Below are 21,249 nucleotides of genomic sequence, written 5' to 3' on the forward strand. Positions count from 1 at the left end.
GATATAGAAAATGCTACCAAGCTCAAGATGAGCCATGTTTATATCCAATCATCAATTTCCCGAAGCTCGGGGCATTTTTTTCTCGTCTCCTTGTTCTAGGTTTCGTGACGGTCGTGTATGACCTGGGTGCGATGATTGGACCCCCTGGACGCAGGATCTCTTTGCGGTCGACGACCGCCAAGGCGATGACGAAACCCAAGATCCAGCTCGACGTTGTGGCTCGCGTACTGCCAAAGCTACATCACCTTCAGCCACTGCCATCCATTAGCGCCTCTGTAGCGCCGTCTGAGAACCCACCGGGTTGAGCTTGGGGTCGATCGGCGTTGACGGCTCGCCGCCAACCTCGTCTCGGTGTTCGCTCGTCCTTCGGCCAGACTCTAACACAACCTCACTCGAACGCGACCCACCCATGTAAAATTCGGTGTCGGGTGTGCACGATGAAATGGAACCGCGCATCCCATCTCTCCTCCTCGATGACACCTTTTCGATAGACCGGCTCCCACCAGAACAGCTTCCCTTTCCTCTGGGGGCGTTCCAAACACCGCATCATGGCTCACAGGCGCTGCCATCAGCGACGCGTCCGTCCAGACCGGCCCCCGTAGAGCCCAGTGCGCCCTCAGCGAACATTTCGCTGAGAGACATTTACAACCCTGGTGCAAAGGACGTTCACGGACATGGCCATGCTGTCTTCAACGGCCAGCTATCTCGAGCCCTCTCCAGCCAGCCTGCGTCCGACTCGCAGCCCCCTACCGCTCAGGCACCATCTGAGGCCCGTCCTGCTCGAGCACACCAGAATGCTGCGCGTCCGCCCAAGTCGGTCCCCCTCGCAGAAGTGCTGAACAGTACCATCACGCCGCCGGCAGATTCTACACAGCATGCGAGCGCAACCGTCTCGCACTTTAGCGGTTCCGTCTCGGACTTGCTCCTCTCGCCTCCGGCTGCTACTCAATATGCGTCGCCTGCGGTGCCTCCACGGAAGAAGAGGAAGATGGATTTGGGGAGCGAGATGTTTACTCTGCCCAAACCCGAGGCGATGAAGAAGAGGAGGCCAAGGATACCACCGCTGCTGCAGGGACTGCATCAGCCACCGCCCGATGCTGGCTTGTTCCCGCCAATAACGAGTGAGAGGGTCGGCGCGGAGAGGAATAGAGAAGTCAGCAAGGAGGGAGCACGGGTCGTGTCTGACCTGCAGCCCGCAATGCCTGCTGAGAAGCAAAGAGAAGCGGTTCCCGAACCTGAGAAGAATGCGGACGCGAGCCTTGACAAGGAAAAGGACCAGCCAGAGCCTGATGACACAGGTACTCAAAAGAAGTCGGGCAAGCCGGCTCCCAAAGTCAAGCGCAAGAGGTGGACGGACCAAGAGACGACGCACCTGTTGAAGGGCGTCGCCAGATTTGGGATCGGGAATTGGAAAAAGATTCTCGAATGTGACGAGTACTCGTTCAATGAGAGGACGGCCGTGGATCTCAAGGACAGATTTCGGACGTGCTGTCCCGACGAGTATCGCAAATTGAAGGCACCCGCGTCCACAACGACTGAGAGGGAAAAGCGGTTGTCCAAGAAGCTGTCTGACCCCTCACTTGAAGGTGAACAGGGCAAGGAGAATCAGCAGACAGAGCAGGCCAAGGCCGTCCCAAAACCCGCGGTCTCGGATGGTGTCTATCAAGATAGTCCACTGTCGGGATCGTGGTCTCTGACCAAGTTCCCTGCGGGCAAGAAGCGCGGCCCGAAAGTGCATCGCAAAGGCTCGCAGGAACTCATGTCGATCGGCATCGAAGCGCCCTTTACCAAAAACACGCGGCGCGAGCCCCGCAAATTTGGCGACGACGAAGACGAGGCGTTGCTGCGCGGAGTGGACAAGCACGGCCTGAAATGGCACGTTATCAGAAACGATGAGGACTTGGGACTGAACCACCGGCACCCCACTGACTTGCGCGATCGCTTTCGGAACAAGTGGCCGGAGCGGTACAAGAATGCGGGATACAAGATTAATGTCAAGGACAAGGGCAAGGCGCCAGACGAAGCCATGGACGGTGATGACACGGAGAGGGATAAAGCGGCGGCGCCCGAACTGCCCGCCAGCTCTCAGCGAGAAGAGCATGCCGCCCCAGCCGTGGCAGCAGAGCCGCACTTCAACGTGGCAGCGCCTTCATCGTCGTCTCGTCCGCGCGCTGCAGACCTCAAGGCCCTGCTCTCGAACTTTCCCTTCCACGATCCCTTTTCCGATGACGACTTCACAACGGACCTGCCGCTTGAAGGCGAGTGCAGCCCGATCATTCTCAGCAGAGATATTTTCTCCTACGCCAATCCAAGCAACGGGGGAGGCAGTCAGTCGCAATCGCAACCGCAGCCTTTGCAGACGTATGACGCGCCAATTGGCGTCGGCAATGGCGGCAGTGGCGCAAACGACCACATCAACCCGCTCGACACACTCAAGACGTCGCAGCGTCACGCTGTCGGAACTAACAACAGTAACACGGCGACGACGAATTTGCCGCCGCTTTGGCTCCCGGCGCCGCTCAACGGCGCAGCTGGCGGGCCTTGGTCAAACGCGTCGGTCGACTTGAATGCAAGGTCGTCCAACAGATCTACTGCTGTTGGCACGGCATCGGCATCGGCAGCATCGGCAGCATCGTCAGCAAATGTCGTCGCTATCACCTCTACTGCTAATACGTTCGGGACAGGTGCTGGTGCCGGTGGCGCCGTCAGCCTGCCCGGGCCGGCAGATTTGCTCATGGGCCTCGATCTCGACGGCCGCAACGACGGCATGGGCCACGGGGCGAGTTGGTTCAACTTGTTTGAGTAGAAGAACCGGACTGATGGTCGTCCTTTTGCTTGTACGTACGTGCTTATCTGCATAGCATGGCGACGGGTCTCCTCCAGAGTCACCCAACCCGCCCAATTAACCCTTTGCAAGTGTTCCCCTTCTTCTTTTCTTTTCTTTTCTTTTCCTTTCTCTCCTTCCGTATTCTACATGCATACCCTCCTCAGTATACGTCGTCCTCCCTTTATCCATGGAAGACTCGTTTGTCATTGGAGGTAGATCAAACCACCACTCAACGCGCCATCTTTCTACATTTTTGACCAAATGCTAGGGTGTTTGCCTTGTCCGTAGGCGGATGCTGGCTGTGCGTGTTGGGACACTTCCATTTAAAACTAGGATTTAATAATAGATTACTTTCGTGTGTATGAATTGCTGGGTATCAAGTGACTTTGATAGTAGACCTTGCTTGAAGTATGACTTGCTGATGAAGGGAAATATGTAAACTTCTTGGATTATAAAGTCTACTAATTTTCCTCATTTTTGAAGGAGGAACACAACCTACCAGGTACATCCACGCATCTCCCTCATTCCAGGTGACGCACTACCTCTAAATCCGTCCTGGCACGCCGAAGATCATCCGGACATGAGCTCCGCGGTCTCCGCCGAAGTATGAAGGTTTTCTGAACGTTACACCCAACCAACAATGGCTCAGGCTCTCTCTTTGCGCCCAGCGCTCTGGAATAGAGCAATTCGCTTAAGCCAGCTGCAACCACACGCTAGCAAATGCTCCGCTATCCTGCTCGCGCCGCGTGAAAGCGCATCTGCGCGGCGATTCCCGAACCAGGCAACTTTCGCAACATCAAACTCGAGGACATTTTGGACGAACCGAAGCGATGGCATCGCGACGCCTACGCAAAACCGTGTGCGGAGCTTCTCGTCGTCGCCGCGGGCACAGTACAAGACGGTGCAGGAAGCAAAGTCGCGGGCCAGAGCCGGGGTCAGTCGGGGCAAGCTCATCCTTTTGCGCGCAGGTAGATTTCCATTGCTCGAGCAATCCCAACTGACACGACGAGTAGCCATTCACATTAACATCCGCAGTCCTCTTTTTCGGCGTGGGCGCGGGCCTCGTCCTCTACTTTCGCTTCGAGAAGCAACGCATGGAACGACTACGAGTCGCCGAACAGACAAAGGGCGTGGGAAGGCCGAAGGTTGGAGGCCCGTTTGAGCTCGTTGATCAAAATGGAAAGAAGTTTACGAGCGAGGACATGAAGGGCAAATACGCCTTGGTAGGTTGCGCGCTGGAGATTCATCATCGCGCCAGTCGCATGCACATGGGATCAAGCTAATGGTTGTCGCCACTCAGGTGTACTTTGGCTTTAGCCACTGCCCCGACATTTGCCCCGAGGAATTGGACAAGATGGCTGAAATGATTGATCGCGTCAAGGAGACGTCGGGCAACACGCTGCGTCCAGTTTTCATTACGTGTGATCCAGCACGCGACACCCCCGCCGTCCTGAAAACGTACCTTAACGAATTCCACCCGGACATTATCGGTCTTACGGGTGCATACGACGATATCAAGGACATTTGCAAGAAGTACAGGGTGTACTTTTCGACCCCGCCAGACGTGAAGCCTGGTCAGGACTATCTGGTCGACCACAGCATATATTTTTATCTGATGGGTAAGTCCGCTCCGCCAGGATTGCGCCCAAAGTCTAGAAGCGTGTCTGACGTTCGACGCATGCAGATCCAGAAGGCGACTTTGTCGAGGCTCTCGGAAGAAACGAGCCGGCCTCGAGGGCAGCCAAGATCATCTCGGACCACATTGGCGATTGGCGCGGTAGACTCGACAAGGACTGAAAAAATGTTCCGCAGAAAATCTCCACCAATACAACTCCAAGAACATGCCTCAATCAGTTGGATCATGGTGCGTCGCTGTGTATCTACGCAAACTGATAGACCAGTAGACTAGGCCGAGAATCAAAAGCCAGCGGCGGATGGCAGCGGCGCGGTTAGCCGATGTCAGCATCATCAGGTATGAATACGATAGCCGCGGACGGCGTAGAAGCCAGTTTGGAAGCAGCCAAGTATGTGGCGAATCCAGATTGTGTCACAGGTTCTGAATCGACGACCTTCTTTCTGGAGTTCGAGAAGCTTGCACCAAACGAGCATCTTGGACGACCTGGAGTGAGCTCTGTGGGCGAATCGAGGCCATTCTTCTCTGCACATCGATGCCTGTTGATTGTGCGAACTCTCAGTCAAAGCACATTCGACAATGCAATAGCCGATTGCGAAAAGTTTCGTGTTCAACTCGTCGACAAAGCCTTGCAGCACGCAAACCAGACCTCAAGAAAAGAAATCGCACATGCCGGCGATCAGCGGCGTCGCTCTCCGTGGGGCCAGAATAAAGTGTGGTCGTGAACATGGAGTTTCTAGTGATCAATGATTGAAGCGATAAGACGGGCCTTTGCAGGTAACACGAGCCTTCGGCGCCGGTGCGCTCACACCAGCGAGGCGCCACTCGGGACACCAGAAAAAATCCTGCCGCACTTGACCAATTGCTTAGACAGTGTTTTGGAAGGATTGGGTTCTGGTGCCATCCTGTCAGCCAAGGCCACCGTCCTTACTTGATTTGGCAGGTTCGTAAACAACCGAGCTACCAGACCCTTTTGCTTCTCGAAATGGAGTATCGTCCGTCCGATAAGGCCTTGCTGGACGATCACGACCGGCGGCGACACCCGCCGCCTTTGCCTCTTCTATTGTTTTTCCTTGAGTCGTACTTGTCCAGCGGCGCCGTGTGATACCTTCCCTCCGCTATATGTATAAGTACGGCCGCCAGCTGGCCTGCGCTGCTTTGCGGAGACCCCGACCCCCAACCATCCCTTGATCTTTGTCGACTCCGTCCGCCCGTCCGTCGTGCATTAGACCTCGTGGTCTGAGCTCGACCAGCCATGGCAACCGCTGCTGATACTCTTTCTCTGGGCGAGAAGCGCCCTGCGGTGGTCGACGACTCGACCGCAAACGAACCCAAAGTCGAACACTCCATTTCGATCAACGAAGAAGAGGATGACCTGCACTTGCCTGACCCTTTCGTTCCGTTCGACGACTTGCCCGATGAGCCGTCGCGCATCCTCACTGTTCGCGCCGTGGTCTTGGGATGCATTTGCGGCGCCCTCGTCAACGCCTCGAACGTCTACCTCGGATTGAAGACTGGATGGACTTTTACCGCCAACCTCTTTGGAGCTATCATCGGTTTCGCTGTCATCAAGTTCTTTAGCAAGACTTTTGCTGAGAACTTCCCAATCCGTTCGTCTCCCATTTGTCGAAACTTGGTATTTCACGACGAGCTGACGTGAATTTTAGTCGGCGGCAGCTTTGGCGTGCGAGAGAATAACATCGTGCAGACAGCTGCGACAGCTGCCGGCGGACTGAGCAATGTTTTTGTGTCGGCATACCCGGCCCTGTACCAGCTTGGTCTGTTGAAGGATCCCAGCAAGGACTATTGGAGCATCACCTCCCTTACCATTGTTGGTGAGTCAAACTATCCGCCAACCCTTTGCAAAATTCCCTCCAAGTCAATCTTGTAATAATCGGCAACTAACAATGTCTGAAGGTGGCTACTTTGGATTCTTTTTTGCAACCCCGTTGCGCAAGTTCTTCATCATCAACGTCGCGCGCGAGCTTCGCCTAGTGTTTCCGACAGCCACCGCTACAGCAACGACAATTCGCTCGATGCACCAGGCCGTCTCCGGAGAGGCCATGGCCAAAATGAAGACCAAGGCTCTCGCCTGGTCCTTTTCTGGAGCTCTGGTGCTGCGTGTAGTGTCTCAGTACGCTACAGGCATCCTTTGGTCGGTAAACCAACTATCTTGATACTTGGAGGAATGCTGAACATCTGTAGGGACTGGCACATCTTCACTTGGTTCTACCAGTGGGGTGGCTACTCGAACTGGGCCATCAACATCGAGAACTGGGGCTGGATGATTGAGTTCACGCCAGCTTTCATCGGCACGGGTTTCCTTGTACGAATTTCCCCTTGCCGAGTTGATAAAAGAAGAGTCAGGGCTAACTGTGACAGGTTGGCCTCAATGTTTCCATTTCCTTTTACGCCGGGAGCATCCTTGCGTACGTCCTTCTCGATCTCTTGAATAACGCACGCTGACCAAACCCAGTTGGGGGCTCATCGGACCGCTTCTCGTGAAATATGGCGTCGCTTTCGGAGTCCAGGCATCTGAAGATCCAAAATGGAGCGAATATGTCTCGTTCGCGTCTTTGTCCTTGAGCGCGTCCAACAAAGACACCCCGAGTCCCAGATATTGGATGCTTTGGCCTGGAATCCTTTGCATGATTGCAGTATCATTCACTGGTAAGCTCCCTGGAGAGACCGCTGAGCAACGGGACTGACGAGACAAACAGAACTCGTTCTCCAATGGCGTGTGTTCGTCTTTGGATTCCGCGCCCTCTATCGTGCCTGCTGCAAGGGAATTGCCGCAGCGGGCCGCGCCCGTGGTAAGAAAATCAGCTGGGCTGAGCAAAGCTCTGATCAGGAACTGGAAGATGTTGTCGTAGACCCGGCTGCTCTGCACGAACGAGTGCCCGTCTGGATGTGGGGTCCGGGTCTGATTGCCGCAATCATCGCAACTTGCGTCGTCATGGGAGTCGAGTTCGATATGCCCGTGGGGATGTCGCTGCTCTCTGTCTTCCTTGCCTTCTTGTTCTCCTTCCTGGCGATTCAGTGCACGGGAGTTACAGGTAAGCCTCTTCAGATTTATGAAAGAAGTCGGGGTACACAGAAGCATGAAGGATGGAAAAATGGTCAAGGGGTGAAGGATAATAATCTCAACTATGCCGTCCAGCCTCTGAAAAAGAGGAAACGGTTCTGTGTGCCACGACTTTCTACTTCGACGCCGGCGGACCTTGCTATCTCTGGATCTGATTAATTGACTGAATTACGAACAGATACGACTCCCCTCACTGCGGCATCGAAGGCTTCTCAAATCGTTCTCGGAGGTGCTACCAAAGGCGAACACTGGGGCGTTGCCCACGCGCAAAGACTCAACTTGCTTGGAGGTGCCCTGGCTAACATGGGAGCTGTATGTCTCAAGAAACGTCTCTTGACAGCGCGTCACAGGCTGACATTGCGAACAGAACCAATCTACCGATCTCACGGCAGATTTCCGCGTCGGCTTCCTTCTCCGCACCCCACCAAACCAGCAGTGGGCGGCTCAGGCCATTGGAACCATTGTCGCCGTTTTCCTAGCCCCGGGAATGTTCGTTCTCTTCGCCACGGCCTACCCCTGTATTTTGGATGCCGGGGCGGAGACCTGCTCGTTCGCTGCGCCATCGGTTTCGGCATGGCGCGCCGTTGCCATTGCTGTGACAGATCCTGCCTTTCCCATTCCGCCGTCGTCTGGATACTTTGCCATCGCCTTTTCGATCCTTGGTGTTGCCGTGGTGTTGATCAGAGCCTTTGTTCTGGTTGGCAAGAGGGAGTGGATGCGAACGTGAGTAATCAGCTGCACTCACTCTTCAGACCAAATTACTGATCGATTTCAGCTACTGCCCGAACATGATGTGTGTTAGTCTGGCTTTCGTGCTGAACCAAAGTAAGTGGACCCCAATCAAGACAAGATAAAGAGGCAAGATATTGACATGGTTGCGCAGCGGTCTACGGTCTTGCCATGCTCATGGGATCACTGGCAGCATACACTTGGGAGAAGAAAAACCCCAAGTCATTTGACATATACGGCTACGCGGTTGCTGCCGGATTGATTGCGGGAGAGGGGATTGGCGGCGTGGTGAATGCGATTTTCCAGATTGCGGGCATCTCGGGAGATGTGTATGGAAGCATGGTCGGCTGCCCGGCTGATGCGTGCTAAGACGTCTGGGCTGGTACGGGATGGTACGAGTACGAATGACGTCTACTGTAATTCAGTTTTGTACATTGGATGGCGGCTGCAAAAAGGGGGTAATGGGCAGCCAATGAGAAATGAAGTGCATTTTTAAATGGAATGGTGGTAATGATGACAGCTAGCGCCCGTTTAAATAAGCTTGGTCCATGTTGATGCCACTTCGGGCAAGTCTGCTGGGATGGCTGGCGACGTTGGAAGAGAGGGTATCACGTAGATTGACGAGGCAGATAGAGTGTCGGCAGTCGAGTCTATCGTTCGGCAGACGGCGGGCACGAGGCGGATGGTTGGTCGGTGATCCGATGCGGGTGCGAACGAGCCGTTCAGCTTCACCTCGACATCGCTCGACATCGGTGGCGCAAGTCGAGGCAATCAACTGCAGCCACTACCGCCGCCTTTTCCCTCGTCCGGTTCCATCTTCTGCGCCAAAGAAGAACCCTGGATTCCGTCACCTCCAGTCCTGCCTTCTCGCTCCTCTCGCTGTCCACGCCGTTCCCCTCCTCCGCCTCCACCGACTTGTCTCACTCCCGCCCACCGTCGCCAGCTTCGATGCTCTGCGCCCCGGCGCAATCGAGTCCTGCATCATGGACGCCCTGACCGACTTTGAAGCGCTTCCCATCTTTCACCAGATTCTCTTCGAAAAGGAGGCATTAAAGCTCAAGGAAGGCCAGTCCGAGGACGCGCTGGATCTCGCCTTGCGCAACGCTGCCCTTGCTGCTGGCGTTGAAACACGCGACCTCGAGATGCCAGTCAGTTTCCCAGCCTTGCAAATCGACTCTTGCTGACCCTCTGTCTCTCCGCCAGGACTCGATGCCCTACATACATGTAGCATGCACCCATTCTCCAATCCGCCGCTCCTCCGTCTCGGCCAACACGCAGACCTCGTGCTCAACGGACATCACTACCCCGGAATCTGTCGGTTCCACAGACGACCCTGATCGCACCGCACTACCGCCAGTTTTGCCTGGAAGACCCTCGTTATCCACGCTCCCGCCCTTGATCTCATACACTCGCCACTCTTCTACCTCGGCATCGATACGCAATCTCAAGTCCAAGTTTTTGCGTCACACCCACAGCTTCTCAAGAAAAAGATATAGGTGAGTTTGCTGTTTCCGCATCGCAAGCATGTGGCGTGGCTACAGCAACTAAGCATTTCTCTACTATAGCCAGGATGACGGCTCCCTCCACTCCTCGAACCATTCGACCGTGCACCGATTTGGCCAGGTGCAAGGTCGTCTCACATACAAGACCTCATCCGACAAGGGATCGCGCCATTCAATCGCAGAGTTTGATGCGCGTGCCCTCGCGCTAGCTGCGCAATCACGACCATCATCCAGCGCGGGTTCCTCCGCTTCCCACAATCAGGCCTCTTCCAATGGTACTTCCGCGACTACCACGGAAGGCCAACGAGCCGCTCTCAAGCTAGCAATGGACAACGACACGTTCCGCGAAATGTGGTACGAGTGCACCAAGTCGTACGAGCGAATTGCTGTTTTTGAAGTGAAACAGAGAAGATTGCTGCATTTTTACGAGAAGTTTTCTAGAAAAACGCTCAACCGCCAATGGGAAGGGATTAAGGATCACACAAGGGTGCAGGTACTACCGAAAAGGAGTCCCATGTGTGTCACTGATGGCTTGCTGACTAAGTAGCAGCAATCACAGGAAATCGAAATGCTCGAGGACAAGCAGCTAAAGGCGGACGTCTCGACGTTGGAAAATCAACACCAAGAGCGCGTACATTCTGCGGTCGCTCTCAGACACATGAAGGCATATTGCAATGCCGCAACCATCCCTGGCGGCCCCAAAAAGCGCATCGTCACCGACGAAGACCGACAACGGCTCAAAGACGCTGAAAGAACCCACGATTCATTGGACCGCAAGCACGAGACTGCTAGGATGCTGTCCAGAGCTAAGCAAGAAAAAGAATTGCGAGAATTGAAGCAGGTCCACCAGCAGCAATGGCGCGAGCTGGATGGACAGGCCCAAAAGGCTCGAGCTGCCTTGAACCAGGTCTCTCAAAAACTATCTACCCAACTCGACGATGTCATCCGTCAGAGGCGGCTCCGCGCCGTGTCGCGCTGGTACATCAGCCTCAAATTGTGGGACAGGACCACAACTGAGAATGACGACATACCGCCCCCAGAGGACATTCCAGGTGTTCCATGGCCAGAGCTCTCCACTGCCGAGACCCTCGCCGCAAGATCGTCGTCCATCCTGGACACATACATCACATTCAACACTCTTCCTCCCGCTGTTTCCCTTCTTCCACCGGCCACGAAACCCGAGGCTGAACCCTCTGCTTGATACCCCCCCCCCCTACTAAAACCCCTTGGATCGCATAGCCTCGGAGTTTTTTGCTCATCTTTTCCTTCTAATTTGGGATAGCCTGTGGTTCTCGTCGTTGATACCCTTCCTCGCTGGCTTCCATTTTCTCTCTGTACTCTGCATTTTTCCTTTTCGGGTGGTGGGCGAGGCAATTTGCTATGAATTCTATGTCTCGGTAGCATTTGTTTTGGGGATTGCGCCTTTTGCTTCTGGTTTGGACCTGCGCAAGGAAGATGAGCTTGGGTGGTGTTTAAGTTGTCCTGTGACGATGGGGGTTGTCACGTTGTCACCCTCGCTCTCCAAGCTGTGAATTTGGATGAGATGTAGTAATTGCTTAGGAGAGGATCATATCAGCGAGAGAGACTGAGCCTGCGGCACCGACATAGCTCTGCGTATGGAAAGTAGAGCGATTCCGCCCAACAACGATGCCATTGCCTTTCAAAGTCGCTGGATGTGTGTGATATGAGCAGAACAAACAGACAGGACGGACTAACATAGACACTAGCGGAGTACGGTAGTTATGCTTGTCGACAAGAAGTTGGATGTGCAGCGATCTACAAAGCTTGGCCAACGGCCGGTTAAGCAACGCGATCCAGGGCAGCGGCGCGGAGGATGACAGGGCTGGGCTGGGAATGCCCCGTACAGCCTTAAAGTGGATCTGTGTAGCAAAACAAGGGTGTGGCCTGTGTGGCGCGCCCGGTGGCTTAAGCATGTTCTCAGGGCACGGCACCTCATCTCATCTTTTTTATCTCTCGACGGGACCTGACACTTGACAGACCACCACAAGGACATCCTTGGCGACCATCCTAACCCAACGACCTGTCACTCCCGACCCTTTTGCTCCTGGACGTAACGAAGACTTGCTACGCCAATCGGCCGCTGTCATCCGCCATGCTCCGCGAATCCAACCCCGACATGTCGCCCACGACGGCCTTCCGCTCGCTTTCCATGTCGCCGCCGCCCGACAACACCAACAGCGTCCTCGACGACATCTTCGGCGAGCCGTCGCCGCCGCAGCAAGCGCCGACGCTCAGCCAGCTAGACGACGTGTTTGGCTGCTCGCCGCCCGACGCGACAGCGGCGGCGTCGGTCCTGTCGATCGAGCCCTCCAACAATGACCACGAGGTCTCGGATATCCCGCGCCTGCGCAGCATCCACGTCACGGCGGGGTATCGCGACGGCATTGCGGTTAGCAAGGCGGCGCATGTGCAGGATGGTTTCGATGAGGGGTACCCGCTCGGCGCGGTGTTGGGGCTGCAGGCGGGTCGCGCGGTCGGCGTGCTCGAGGGCGTGGTGGCGGCGTTGAGGTGTGCGAGAGTGGCGGCGGGCAAACACCAGGCGTCATTGGCAGAGAAAGAGGACGAGGACGAGGAGGAGAGGCTGTACGCGACAACGAAGCACCTGCTACAGCAAGCGCGCGAAGAGCTGGACGTCGCGGCGCTGTTTAGCCCGCAGTACTTCGACGGAGAAGGCATCTGGCGGTTCCACGTCGACGGGCACGAGGAGGACATCACGTTCGAGGTCGTGGCGGCGCAGCATCCGCTGATTGTCAAGTGGACGGCGGCCGTGGAGCAGCTGGCGCGCGATCTGGATCTCGATTTGGATCGTTTGGATCGCAGGGCCAGAGAAGACCACAGCGCTGGAGATCAGGCTGCGCTTTTGAGATGAGGTTGTGAGGGCATCTTATGCCGTTGCTGTGATGGCGACGGCGGGATTTTCGTTATGCCAGTGGTGTCTTTGCGGCCTCGCGACATTCAAGGGCTGGCTGGCCTTTGTGGATGCCCTACAGCGCGCGCGCTCTCACCCCTTGACGATGGCAGGAGCTGCTCGCCGCATGGCCGCCGCAATAGCCTGCAAGACGCCGAAGGGCGCTCGAAGCGCCTGGGAGAGCTACTGCCCCGTCTTGGCCTTTGAAAAGGACGCTCTACTCAAGTCTGTCGAGGATCAAAGCACAACCGTATGTATCCTGAGGAGGCACATTTCCAGCCCCGACCAAAGGTCAACCGGCCACTCGCAGGCCTTTGACACTCTTTGCTGAGGCTTGAAGTTGTGCGGCAAGAAGATTGGCACGAGACGGCGGTCGAGCCAATGCAGAAGACGTACATAGAGACATGGAGCCAGAATGGAACATAGCATGGGATACTGCACATCAACGTGTTTGAGCACAGAGGAAGAACTGCTTGAAAACTGTTTGTACTCGAAGCTCTTGCTACAGTTGTACAATGGCGTTTCAAACAAGACATTTTAGGCCGAAGCCACTCCCGCTCCATTGACGGCAAATTTGCAGCTGAGTGTTGGAACCCTCCCATTTTGATAGCGCACGTGTACTGGACGCCAATAAGATCAGAAAATTCGTTACTAGAAGATAAGTTTGTTGTAATTGGCCAGTTCTGGAGTTCTTATATTCCATTTGGAAGGGCACCGTTGCCGGTGGTGTGCGAGCCCGTAATTACCCAATCCGTGACCCTCCCCTTGTAGTCCGATATCCTCACATCCTTGACGCAGACGCTAATCACTCTCACTTCGTCGCCCTCGACCCACCGACCACGACCGCCATCACCGCTCTCGGCAGGGCTCGTACCAAAGACGTCTTGCGACTCGTCCACCTCGGAGCCGAACGTGTTGTTCTCAAGGTGGCGGGCCTTGAGCCACTTTTCCTCGTCGCTTCCGTGGGCGACAAAGTGGGCGGTGCCGTTGATGGTGGCCGAGATGCGGGACAGAGCGGCCGTGTTCATGCCCAGCAGCAGCGTGGCCAGGGAGCTTCGCGAGGCGGCGGGCGGCGGGCTGGAGGCGCGGCCCGAGGTCAAGGTGGGCGGGCGCGTCGAGACCCAGTCGTGGACGAGCAGGGACACGCGCGGGTTCTGGCACAGGTTCGTCGTCTTTTGCGTGCCCGGGGGCGTGGTCATGATGATTTGCGGCGATTCCGAGTAGGGCGACGACGGCAGGTAGGTGTAGTTCATGAGGGAAATGTGAGGCATGGCGTCGGTCGACGAAGTGGCGAGGTGCAGCTGTGAGCGGTTAGAGGCGCCGTGGGACCATGTGGTGAGGTTGAACGTACGAAGCGTGCATTTTGCAGACACTGGATGACTTCTTCGGGCAGCGTGCACGAGGATTGCGGGGCATTGGAGGAGGGTTGGGCAGCTTCTTCAGACATGACGGCGGTGGGCGGCGGATGAGGAGGTGGAGGAGGAAGAGTCGGCCAAGGCGCCGTCGAGATAGCAAGAGTGTTGATTGTATTTTAGTTTGTTAGGATGGACGGGACGGATGATGGTGACGTCGGCAGAGCGGTACCCACCCGATGGATGGCGCGGCGATCGGAAGCGGACTGCAGTCCAGTGGTGAATCGGCGGGCGGAGCGGAATCCCCAGACGCCCAGGGCTGCGAGCCTGCTCTCCTCCGCCGCGCGTATTCAGCCACCCCGTCCGCAGCACCAGCACCCGCCACCCGCGGAGAGACGGGAGACCAGCACCAGCAAGGCGAAGCTGCGTAACGTATGCATGTCGACTCATGACCCAAGTTGCGACACGACACGACACGACACGCGCCAGCTCTTCTCGCCGTGATATCCCCCACAACCACCGCTTCTTCTCTCCGCCTGCACTTCGCTCCATCGCCTGTTCCGCTCCACCGCCGCCATGGACCCGTTGCACGATTCCTCGTCGTCACCGACGGACCTCCTGAACCCTGATGGCCTTGGCTCCTCGAATGGCGCTGCGGACCCTGCTCATGCTCCCCCTGCGCCTGCAGTGGACCCGGCCGTCCAAAGGGTCGTCGACGAGGTCGTTCAATCTGACGTTCGTGCCATCGCCGCCATACAAACACCTCCAGACTACGCCAGCTAAACCCTTTGAATAGATTGGCGTCACCACCTTGCTCACTCGCCTCAAGCAGAGCATCGCCTCGGCCAAAGTACGCGTCATTCCATCCCTGTGCCACAATGCGCAGCTAACCCGCCCAGGACTTCTCCACCTTCTTGAGTAAGCGCTCCAAGCTCGAGGAAGACCACGCCCAGGGCCTCAAGAAGCTATGTCGCGCGACCAACGAGTCCATCCGCCGCCACGACTCGCGCCAAGGGTCCTACCTGCACCAGTTCGAAGAGGGCACGAGGCTCCACGAGCGCATGGGCGACAATGGCATGCAGTTTGCGCTTTCGCTTCATCAGATGCACGAGGATCTGAATGAGCTCACCAACAACGTCGAAAAGGGCCGCAAGCAATGGAAGGCTACAGGGCTGGCCAGCGAGAAGAAGGTCTCGGACGCCATCCAGCAGATGGAAAAGGCAAAGGCAAAGTACGACTCGTTGGCTGAAGACTATGACCGCGTCAAGACTGGCGACAAGAGCGCTGGCAGGGTTTTCGGAATCAAGGGACCCAAGAGTGCCGCGCAGCACGAAGAGGATCTCCACAGGAAGCTCCAGACAGCCGACCAAGACTACAAGAGCAAGGTCGAAACGGCGCAAATGCTCCGGACTGAGCTGGTTGAGAGGCTGCGGCCCCAAGCCGTCAGCGCCACCATGGAACTCATCAAGGAGTGCGATTCGGCCTTGATCCTGCAGATGCAAAAGTTTGGTGTGTAGCACAATGCGCCGTCTCTCTTTGTCTGAATCGCTGCTGACAACGAACAGCAACCTTCAATGAGAAGCTTCTCCTCAGCAATGGCATTCTCGTCGCCCCCACAAACAACCCAGGAGAGCCAGAGGCTGCAAGCTTGAGGGAAATATTTTACAAGGTCGACAACGAAAAGGACCTCACCAGCTTCATCACCGGTCATGCGAGCAAGGTCCCAAGACCGCCTGAAATCAAATACCAGCAACACCACACCCTGGCACCGCCACAGCCGCCGCCTTCTGCGGCTCCGCCAGTACAGAGCCCGCAGTTCCAGCCCAGTCCCCCGCAGCCACCTCTGGTCCTGACAAACCCAACGCCGCCGTCTCAACAACCACCGTTCCTGCCCTATGACATTCCTCAGCAAACGTCGCCCATTCTCTCAAGCCATGGAGATAGCTTCAAGCAGAACCCATACTCGTCGCCTGTGGATTCGCGTCCGCCGTACCCCACAAACGACATTCCAGCACAGGGCTCCTACCCGCCGCCCGCTGGTGGTTACGGTGGGCCGGTGATGCAAACGAGCCCTCCATACGGCAATGCGCCTCCGTTGAAGCCAGTGTTTGGCGTCAGCCTGGATGAACTCTTCAGGAGGGACGGATCGCCGGTTCCCATGGTTGTTTACCAGTGTATTCAAGCTGTGGAGCTGTTTGGTTTGGATGCGGAAGGAATATACAGGGTTCCTGGGACGTCCACGCACATTCAGGATATGAAGGCCATGTTCGACCACGGTAAGCTTGTTTGTTCATGAAGGTGTTGTCAGACCAGCATTCTGACACTTGGCAGATTCCGCCGCTGTCGACTTCCGCAACCCCGAGGCATTCTTCCACGATGTAAACAGTGTTGCCGGCCTCTTGAAGCAATTCTTCCGGGAACTCCCCGACCCACTCTTGACGCATGAGCACTATCAGGAATTCATCGAGGCAGCCAAGATTGAGGATGATACGGTGCGGAGGGACAGCCTGCACGCAATCATCAATGCGCTGCCTGACCCCAACTATGCGACGTTGAGGGCCATTGTCTTGCACCTGAACCGCGTGCAAGAACGGAGTACCAGCAACCGAATGAGCTCGTCAAACCTTGCCATTTGCTTCGCGTAAGTTGACAAATATCCCAAAACATGGTGCGTCCACGGCGTGTCTCTAACATTCCTCAGGCCCACCTTGATGGGACAACACCAAGGACAGATGGTAGATGCTGGTCTCCAAGCAAAGGTGGTGGACACAATCATCGTCAACACTTTCCAGATTTTTGACGAGGAGTGAACCATGTTGGATTAATTTTGACCTTTTTTGTTTGCATAGTTGGAAGTTCGGAGAAAGCGCTTGATACCAAATAGTAACGACAGGAGCCGTTTCTGAGATTACATGTGTGCTTGTAACTCCAATGGCACTCATGGCAATGTGCAGGAAAGGAGGGACAACTATGAGTGGTGATGGATGCTTTCAGCCCGTCCGGACGTGCCCGCTTACACGACAAACACGGCTCGGGCCTTAAGCGTCGGGGCTTATCGGTGCCACGATGCCGACCTCCGTTTAACCCCGGGCCGGGGCTCTGATGACGCTGCGTCATTGACTGCCCGTGGGTGGTACGGTAGCCTTCCTTCAGCCGCCTGTACCTTCACCAGAACCACCTACAGAATGTAAAGTCAGCAGCCCCCAAAGTTCCTTCACTAGAACTTCGACCTCCAGGCACCGACCTCCACCCTTCTCCTTCCCAAATCCATCTTCCTCTACTGCTTGGCCTTGTGCGCTCGTCGTGCAGGCTTGCCAGAATGTACAATGGCTTGCCTCGCCGTCTACGAGCCTTTCAACATTCGTCGCAGTTGAGACTGGCAATCTCCCCTCGCAGCAGCATCCGATCGCAATCAAATCTCGCCCACGCGCCCAAGAGCCCTTCGCATCTCTCCAAAGCAGCACCCGCGAAGCCCAAAGCGAAGCCCAAGCGGAAATGGGTGCGCCGCCTTGCTTGGACGACCGCCATCGTCGGCGGCGGCTACGTCTTCGACACTCAGTTCAACAATGCGTCCTTGACTCGTAGCTTTCGCACTTTCAAGACCGGTGTCGTCATTGGCTTGGACTACAAGATCAACTTTCGCGCCAACCCGCCGTTCGCCAGGAGCCTCACCGAGGTGCACAACCGCAATGCCGAGAGAATATTCAATCTTCTGCGGGAGAATGGAGGTCTATATCTGAAGATTGGGCAGGCGATCGCCATGCAGAGTGCAGTTCTGCCGCCAGAATTTCAGAAAATGTTCTCGAGGATGTTTGATGATGCGCCCCAGAACGACTGGGCGGATGTGCAAAGAGTCGTCCAAGAGGACTTTGGCAAAAGTGTCGAGGAAGCTTTTGGCGTCTCATTCCAGGGTGAGGAGGGGAAAGGCGTCATGGAGAGGACTGCGAGAGCGTCCGCCAGCGTGGCGCAGGTCCATTGGGCGAGATTACCGGATGGGAGAGAGGTCGCGGTCAAGATACAAAAGAGAGAAATCAAAGCACAGGTAGGGTGGGATCTGTGGGCCTTCAAGTAAGTTTGGCACAAAATGTCCGGAACGAACCCGATGACTAACGGTTGGGCAGAGTGGTCGCAAGAGTGTACACTTGGTTGTTTGATATCCCCATGTACAGCATGGTTCCATATGTATCAGAGCGGCTCATGCTCGAAACCGATTTTGAAAACGAGGCGAACAACGCGGAGACCATGAGGGAGCTTGTGGCGAACGAGCCCCGGCTGCGGGGTCGCGTCTACGTACCAAAGGTATATCGGGAGCTTTCAAGCAAGAGAGTCATGACTGCAGAATGGATCGAAGGAACCCGCCTCTGGGACAAGAAAGGAATCACAAGCCCCTGGAAAGGACCCAAGAGTGAGGGAAGTCCTGGTTGCAACGGAAAACCACTACCTCCACCCTCTCGAGAAACCCTTTCGTCCGTGGCTTCCAACGATCCCCATAAAGAGCAACTGAAACCTGACCGGTCCTACTGGAGGGGTGAGGACGGTACCGGTGGGCTAGGCCTTTCCTTGAAGGACGTAATGTCAACAATGATCGACTTGTTCTCTGCCCAGATGTTCCTATGGGGTGTGGTCCACTGCGACCCTCATCCAGGAAACATTTTCCTTCGTCGACTTCCCCACGGTAAATCTGAATTGGTTCTCATTGATCACGGCCTGTATATCCAAATGAGCCCCGAGTTTCGTCACCAATACGCCCTCTTCTGGAAATCCCTGATTGCCTTTGACAACAAGACAATCTCCGACATTGTCCGCAGCTGGGGCGTCAACAGTCCGGATCTCTTCGCCAGCGCGACCCTCATGCGCCCCTACACGGGAGGCGACAAGTCGACGTCGGAAGAACTCCGCAAGGGCGTCAAGGGCAAAACCGAGGGCGAGCGCGCCTACGAAATGCAAATGAAGATGCGCGCCGGCATCAAGCAGATCCTGTCCGACGAGACAAAGTGGCCCAAGGAGCTCATCTTCATCGGGCGCAACCTGCGCATCGTCCAGGGCAACAACCAGTTCCTCGGCTCCCCCGTCAACCGCATCAAGATCACCGGCGTCTGGGCGAGCCGCGCGTTGGCCGAGAGCAGAGACTTGCCCCTGTTCGAGCGCTTTTCCAATTGGATCAAGCACCTCCGGTTCAGGGCCTTCCTGCTGGGAAGCGATGCTGTGTGGTGGTACGCGTGGGTGAGGCAAAAGCTGGGCTTTGGCGGCGGCATGGAGGCGGAGATTGAGGCGCAGATGAAGCTCATGGCAAAGGACATGGGGATTGAATTGAACCACGGCGTCTTCGAGGGCTGAGCGAACAACCACTTAGACTTTGCATAGAATTCGGACGAGAGGCCCTAGGTACTTGCTTTCCCACATGCTCATCCCTCTTCGCGGGGTAGATTTTCCTTTTCGCTCTGTCCCACGAGAAATATGGCACTGTAAACGTTTTTTTGTTGGATTCGATGGCTTTGCTTGGACTAAGACTCTAGATACTGACTCCACTCTTCAACTTTTCCGCGCCGAGCTCGCATGTTTGTTTGAGCATCAGCTTGGCCTTCTAGTCCTTTCACACAAGGCAGGAAACCAGTGGAAAGGACTTCTTGTAGCTCTCAGCTTCAATGGAGACGGTCATCATGCTAGCTGCCCAGTAGGAGGGGCGTGCAGGGTGCGTGCCACGGCATGCTGCCAAAGGTTAGCATTTCGTACATAGTGAGGCGTAGAGCAGCATCTTCGTACATAAGCTCGCGTATGGAAGTGGGTCTTTTCGTGCGTTGAGGTGGGCAAGCCAGAAAGGTTATTGCCGAACCTCCCCGAGTGGTTTCGTCCGGTTAGGAGGTAGATGGAGTGGAGGTCACGATCATCGTGTCTTGCACTGCGCATGAAGAGACTATGCGTCTGGATTGGGACTTTCAACTTCCGGGATAGCGTATTTCTAAGGGTAGGTCTACTGGGGAATCCATGACCATCTTACTGCAAATGACCGTTTATGTTCACCAACTTCTGGGGTTTGTGCTGGGCTTAAGAATTGTTGAGAGGTATCCTAGACATTAGAAGTCAGTAATACTGCATTAAAGGAATTTAGTGAAAACTCACCACCAGGTGGCACCAATTAGACTCGCAGCAAGTGCAATGTGTGAGACTCGGTAGATCCACCGGACCTCGCGTTGCTTCGCTGGCTTCAGTATGTCCTGAACTTCGCCGATGACTGAGTGGAGCGCCATGCTGGCGGCGACACATCCATGGTGAAGGGCAATCGAAGGCGTCGGATGTTTGGCCATGATGGAGACAAAGGCGATTACCCATGCGAGTTGAAGAGCTGTGGCCGAGACTCGGAAGATGTTGCAGCTCTGACGGCAGTACCAATGCTTGCATTCAGCCTCTGATGGGTGCTCATTTGGCTCGCATTCCTTAACATTTCTGAGCGATGCAGCCTGCCTCTTAGGCCGTGTTGGTGAAGCCGAGCGATTTGGAATTTTGATGTGTCCGTTGCTGGGCATAGTGTGTAGCTCAGTATTTGGATGTGCGTGGGTAACTTGATGAGTGTGTGCGGCGTATGGTGGAGGAGAAGAGTTGAGGCTCGCCATGTTGAGACCTGAGTTGCCAAAGAGTTAGGAAGGAAGTAGCGAGTCTAAGACATATATACCTTCCAGAGCTCAACAAAGAGTGAAGCTACCACGGGAGCCTCACCCTGCGCTCCTTCACCCACAGAGCTAGGGATGACGACCGAGGGGCGGCTGATGTTTCCAATGGGAATGGACGACAGGCTATGCCGCTGCAAAACGCCCAGGAATTGGATCACGAGCAAGTCGTTCGACAGAAAACCCCAGCAAAGCTTCCAGGTCATGGAAACACTGCGAGAAGGGGTGCTGCCTTCTGGGAAAAGACGTGGAGAAGTGACCTCCCTGGTCAAGGGTCATCAGCATCAAAGCCTCACAGCTCTTGAATCGGATGGTGCGAGCATGTGTGCTAGACGGTCACGGTCGGTTTGATCTAGGTGGGAGGCACTGATGAGGGCGGTGGTGCGGATTGAAGTCAAGTGCCTGATTGAGGTTGGCAAGTTTCATAGAGGGCAATGCGCACCTCGAAAGTGATGGCGCTCCCGCAGTGCAAAGAGAGGTGAAAAAGGAGAAGTACAGAGTACAAAGTCAAAGACTTGATACCCAAT

At 55.6% G+C, this 21,249-nt stretch overlaps 11 protein-coding genes across 11 annotated transcripts; 9 read left to right on the forward strand and 2 right to left on the reverse strand.

Annotated features, from left to right (window-relative positions):
- Window positions 1-198: 198 nt before the first annotated feature.
- J3D65DRAFT_624366 (uncharacterized protein) lies at window positions 199-3,193 on the forward strand. Its single transcript, XM_066800241.1, has one exon. It carries the CDS (start codon window positions 443-445, stop codon window positions 2,804-2,806), a length of 2,364 nt encoding a protein of 787 aa, XP_066655242.1. The 5' UTR covers window positions 199-442; the 3' UTR covers window positions 2,807-3,193.
- Window positions 2,767-3,193, forward strand: J3D65DRAFT_365159 (uncharacterized protein). Its single transcript, XM_066795676.1, has one exon. It carries the CDS (start codon window positions 2,863-2,865, stop codon window positions 3,082-3,084), a length of 222 nt encoding a protein of 73 aa, XP_066655243.1. The 5' UTR covers window positions 2,767-2,862; the 3' UTR covers window positions 3,085-3,193.
- Window positions 3,194-3,566: 373 nt separating this feature from the next.
- Window positions 3,567-4,948, forward strand: J3D65DRAFT_696209 (SCO1/SenC; the record flags this gene model as incomplete). Its single annotated transcript, XM_066804024.1, has 4 exons — window positions 3,567-3,761; window positions 3,841-4,050; window positions 4,128-4,446; window positions 4,512-4,948. Coding segments are annotated over 4 exons (837 nt in total), but the record flags the coding sequence as incomplete, so codon positions are not given.
- A 767-nt stretch (window positions 4,949-5,715) lies between these two features.
- J3D65DRAFT_552804 (oligopeptide transporter) lies at window positions 5,716-8,643 on the forward strand (the record flags this gene model as incomplete). Its single annotated transcript, XM_066797096.1, has 11 exons — window positions 5,716-6,070; window positions 6,128-6,295; window positions 6,378-6,615; window positions 6,666-6,786; window positions 6,843-6,889; window positions 6,937-7,130; window positions 7,181-7,516; window positions 7,724-7,857; window positions 7,913-8,268; window positions 8,321-8,370; window positions 8,429-8,643. The coding sequence occupies 11 exons, from the start codon at window positions 5,716-5,718 to the stop codon at window positions 8,641-8,643; spliced, it is 2,214 nt and encodes a 737-aa protein (XP_066655245.1).
- A 378-nt stretch (window positions 8,644-9,021) lies between these two features.
- On the forward strand, window positions 9,022-11,434 carry J3D65DRAFT_624372 (uncharacterized protein). The gene is made up of 4 exons (XM_066800242.1): window positions 9,022-9,422; window positions 9,478-9,770; window positions 9,840-10,269; window positions 10,327-11,434. Exons 1-4 carry the CDS (start codon window positions 9,258-9,260, stop codon window positions 10,975-10,977), a joined length of 1,539 nt encoding a protein of 512 aa, XP_066655246.1. The 5' UTR covers window positions 9,022-9,257; the 3' UTR covers window positions 10,978-11,434.
- Window positions 11,435-11,728: 294 nt separating this feature from the next.
- J3D65DRAFT_365322 (uncharacterized protein) lies at window positions 11,729-12,804 on the forward strand. Its single transcript, XM_066795678.1, has one exon. It carries the CDS (start codon window positions 11,890-11,892, stop codon window positions 12,664-12,666), a length of 777 nt encoding a protein of 258 aa, XP_066655247.1. The 5' UTR covers window positions 11,729-11,889; the 3' UTR covers window positions 12,667-12,804.
- Window positions 12,604-13,217, forward strand: J3D65DRAFT_365317 (uncharacterized protein). The gene has a single exon (XM_066795677.1). It carries the CDS (start codon window positions 12,698-12,700, stop codon window positions 13,034-13,036), a length of 339 nt encoding a protein of 112 aa, XP_066655248.1. The 5' UTR covers window positions 12,604-12,697; the 3' UTR covers window positions 13,037-13,217.
- J3D65DRAFT_624376 (uncharacterized protein) lies at window positions 13,161-14,319 on the reverse strand. Its single transcript, XM_066800243.1, has 2 exons — window positions 14,057-14,319; window positions 13,161-14,006 (listed from the first exon to the last, which is right to left on the reverse strand). Exons 1-2 carry the CDS (start codon window positions 14,150-14,152, stop codon window positions 13,398-13,400), a joined length of 705 nt encoding a protein of 234 aa, XP_066655249.1. The 5' UTR covers window positions 14,153-14,319; the 3' UTR covers window positions 13,161-13,397.
- Window positions 14,320-14,414: 95 nt separating this feature from the next.
- J3D65DRAFT_624380 (Rho GTPase activator) lies at window positions 14,415-17,080 on the forward strand. The gene is made up of 6 exons (XM_066800244.1): window positions 14,415-14,792; window positions 14,854-14,907; window positions 14,957-15,566; window positions 15,623-16,333; window positions 16,389-16,698; window positions 16,759-17,080. Exons 1-6 carry the CDS (start codon window positions 14,634-14,636, stop codon window positions 16,865-16,867), a joined length of 1,953 nt encoding a protein of 650 aa, XP_066655250.1. The 5' UTR covers window positions 14,415-14,633; the 3' UTR covers window positions 16,868-17,080.
- Window positions 17,081-17,376: 296 nt separating this feature from the next.
- Window positions 17,377-19,394, forward strand: J3D65DRAFT_553133 (ABC1 family-domain-containing protein; the record flags this gene model as incomplete). The annotated part of the gene is made up of 2 exons (XM_066797114.1): window positions 17,377-18,125; window positions 18,179-19,394. The coding sequence occupies 2 exons, from the start codon at window positions 17,377-17,379 to the stop codon at window positions 19,392-19,394; spliced, it is 1,965 nt and encodes a 654-aa protein (XP_066655251.1).
- Window positions 19,395-20,032: 638 nt separating this feature from the next.
- On the reverse strand, window positions 20,033-21,123 carry J3D65DRAFT_624384 (uncharacterized protein). The gene is made up of 2 exons (XM_066800245.1): window positions 20,178-21,123; window positions 20,033-20,124 (listed from the first exon to the last, which is right to left on the reverse strand). The coding sequence occupies exons 1-2, from the start codon at window positions 20,666-20,668 to the stop codon at window positions 20,103-20,105; spliced, it is 513 nt and encodes a 170-aa protein (XP_066655252.1). The 5' UTR covers window positions 20,669-21,123; the 3' UTR covers window positions 20,033-20,102.
- Window positions 21,124-21,249: the final 126 nt, after the last annotated feature.

Source organism: Phyllosticta citribraziliensis, assembly GCF_038025025.1.
Source record: "Phyllosticta citribraziliensis strain CPC 17464 chromosome Unknown J3D65scaffold_6, whole genome shotgun sequence".
Taxonomy (NCBI): Eukaryota; Fungi; Ascomycota; class Dothideomycetes; order Botryosphaeriales; family Phyllostictaceae; genus Phyllosticta; species Phyllosticta citribraziliensis.